This window comes from Rhodotorula toruloides, assembly GCF_000320785.1.
Source record: "Rhodotorula toruloides NP11 unplaced genomic scaffold Scaffold9, whole genome shotgun sequence".
Lineage (NCBI taxonomy): Eukaryota > Fungi > Basidiomycota > Microbotryomycetes > Sporidiobolales > Sporidiobolaceae > Rhodotorula > Rhodotorula toruloides.
Window position 1 is genome coordinate 263296 of NW_015622969.1, and position 2381 is coordinate 265676.

The 2381-nt window shown below is 64.4% G+C and overlaps 2 protein-coding genes across 2 annotated transcripts in view; both read right to left on the reverse strand.

The window, feature by feature from the left end:
* Window positions 1-1627, reverse strand: part of RHTO_08038 (uncharacterized protein) — a gene marked incomplete at both ends in the record, with an annotated part of 2977 nt that extends 1350 nt beyond the window's left edge. The window contains 3 exons of the mRNA XM_016421692.1: window positions 11-1282; window positions 1342-1468; window positions 1529-1627. Of these exons, the coding sequence (XP_016273804.1) occupies window positions 11-1282; window positions 1342-1468; window positions 1529-1627 (1498 nt within the window). The remainder of the gene's footprint in view (window positions 1-10; window positions 1283-1341; window positions 1469-1528) is intronic.
* A 679-nt stretch (window positions 1628-2306) lies between these two features.
* The window catches only part of RHTO_08039 (polyubiquitin), a gene marked incomplete at both ends in the record, with an annotated part of 2984 nt that continues 2909 nt past the window's right edge, over window positions 2307-2381 (reverse strand). The window contains one exon of the mRNA XM_016421693.1: window positions 2307-2381. This exon is cut by the window's right edge and continues 1329 nt beyond it. Coding sequence (XP_016273805.1) covers window positions 2307-2381 — 75 coding nt within the window.

The following is a 2381-nucleotide window of genomic DNA, read 5'->3' on the forward strand; positions in this document are numbered from 1 at the left end:
ATCGCCGCGCTCCTCCCCTCCGGCCCCTGCGTCTGGTGCCCCTTCTTAACCGCCGCGCTCCTTCGCTCCGGTCCCATCGTCTCCTTCCCCTTCCTAATCGCCGCGCTCCTTCGCTCCGCGCCCATCGTCTCCTTCCCCTTCCTAATCGCCGCGCTCCTTCGCTCCGGTCCCATCGTCTCCTTCCCCTTCTTTGCCGCCGCGCTCCTTCCCTCCGGCCCCTTCGTCTGGTTCCCCTTCCTACTCGCCGCGCTTCTTCCCTCCGGCCCCTTCGTCGCGCTCGCGCGCTCGTTGCGACGACGGCACAGGAACTGCAAGATGCTGTGCGTGTCGGATCGCGGGTTCGAGTCGAGGTGGAGGCTGACGAGGGCTGGAGAGAGTGTTGCGGTCTGAGGATCCAGGTCGCCGAATATGTCGGGATGAAGCCGGAGTGCGTAGTTGCGGATGCTGTTGTCGAGCTCTCCCCAGGTGCGTGGACGGCCGTCCTGCTTCTCGGCACCTCGAGCCATCGAGAGCCGAAACTCGGCTGGGGAACCTCGACGACCAGTTTGGCGGACTGCACGACGACGACGTCGACCATACTCGGGCAGCCTCCACCCGTTGTGAGCCTGGATTTGGGCGAGAGACGCTCCGATGGCGTTGGCAAACTGCGAGACCGAGGATTGTCCGTCGAGCTCCAGCGTCTTGCACAACTCAAGCTCCTCCAGGCAGCACGATGACCGGCCCTGAAGGGCCGAGAGCGAGTTGTAGATCTCGAAGACGCGGCGGAGCGGCTTGTCGAGGGCTGCAGGCGGTGGCGAGGTGGGCGGCTCAGTCGGGACGGACGTCAAAGAAGAGAGCGACGAGGTGCTGGCGCGACGGCGCAGATGCGACGATGTGGCTCGATCAACCTGGACGTCGTTCGTCGCATCCTTAGCGCCTTGCACTGCGTCGAGGCTTGCTGTCGTATTGTCACCGTCGGGCGATCGCGTCGAAGCGTCGGCGGCAGCGAGGTCGGCGGCAGCAGCGAGGTCGGCGGCAGCAAGGTCGGCGGCAGTGAGCTGGATCGCCAGCTGAGCCGTCAGGATACCACGGACTTTCGGCGATGTCGTTCCGCCGAGATACGTGAAGTGCCGCGCGGGGTATGCCGTTGCCGGGTAGCCCCAGGCGTTGATGACGACGGCCTGCTTGTCGACAAGCCTATTGGCGGTGTTCGTCGCGTGCACGACGAACTGCGCGACGTGGCCGAGGGGGAAGATGTGTCGGAAGCGAATGCGGTGTGAGGCGTAGATCGAGCTGTAGAAGACTGGAAGGGAAGCATTAACTCCTCAAACTTCGAAGGTGAGGCAAGCGAACTCGACGCACTGTCGGAGAGCAACCGCAGAGCTTCAAGTTGAGGGCGTTCGTAACCAACCCTATCGATCGGCTCCATCCTCGTGCGCGAGCGGTGAAGATTGCGCAGGACCGGGCCGACACAGTCCCGAGCAGCGTCCTGTATTGATCTCTGCAAGTCAACAACGGGGTGAGCGAGCGGGAAAACGAGAGAACGTACATCCGCTCCGGCTGGACGCCCGCCGCAGACACCGCAATCCTTCACCGCTTCCATCGCGCCGTGCGCCGCTCGACTCGTCCGGTCGTTGCCAGCCCACATGCCGGTCCGCGCGTCCTTCTCGTACAGCTCCGGACCGCCATAATGGATGCACTGCATGTAGAAGTGCGGGCCAGCGTCGACGGGCGAAAAGTCGCCTTTCGCAGCCTTCGCCGTCTGCGAGTCGATCAGGCCGGCGAAGTGGAGGAGCAAGCCGTCGTAAGGGAGGCCTATGAGGAGGGCGGTCGGATCGAGGGCGATGATGGTCGCATCGTCTTGAGACATGGGTCGGCGGTCGAGATCAGCGGGAGGGCGAATGAAGTCCTCGTCGTCGGACGGAGAAGGAGCCGCCTTGTCCTTTCCCTTCTTGCGCGACGAGACGGACGCATTGCCCTTCCCCTCGTCCTGCTGACCCCGCCTTCTCCGCTTGACGGTGTTGCGGAGACGCTGACCCTCGGCAGCGAGCAGGAGCTCGTCGCGCTCGAGCGGCGTCAAGCCGACCGCATCCTCGTGCTTGGGCGAAGCGAGCGCCGCAAAGACGGCCGCTTCGACACCTCGCGGATCCAGCTTCTCCTTGATCGCAGCGACGGCGACATCCCTGACGAGCGAGACGCGCCTCTCACCGCGGGTCGGGTGCATCAGGAACTTGTCGAGCGGTGGGCTTTTGAAGCAGTCGACGAGGTATTTTGCGCGACTGAGAGGCTGCGGTTTCGGCGACGCCGCCGCTGGCGAGGTCGATGCGTTAGGCGTAAGAGACGAGGCGGACGACCCATCCGACTCCTCCGATGCATACAACGCATCCGAAGCGTCCGACGCA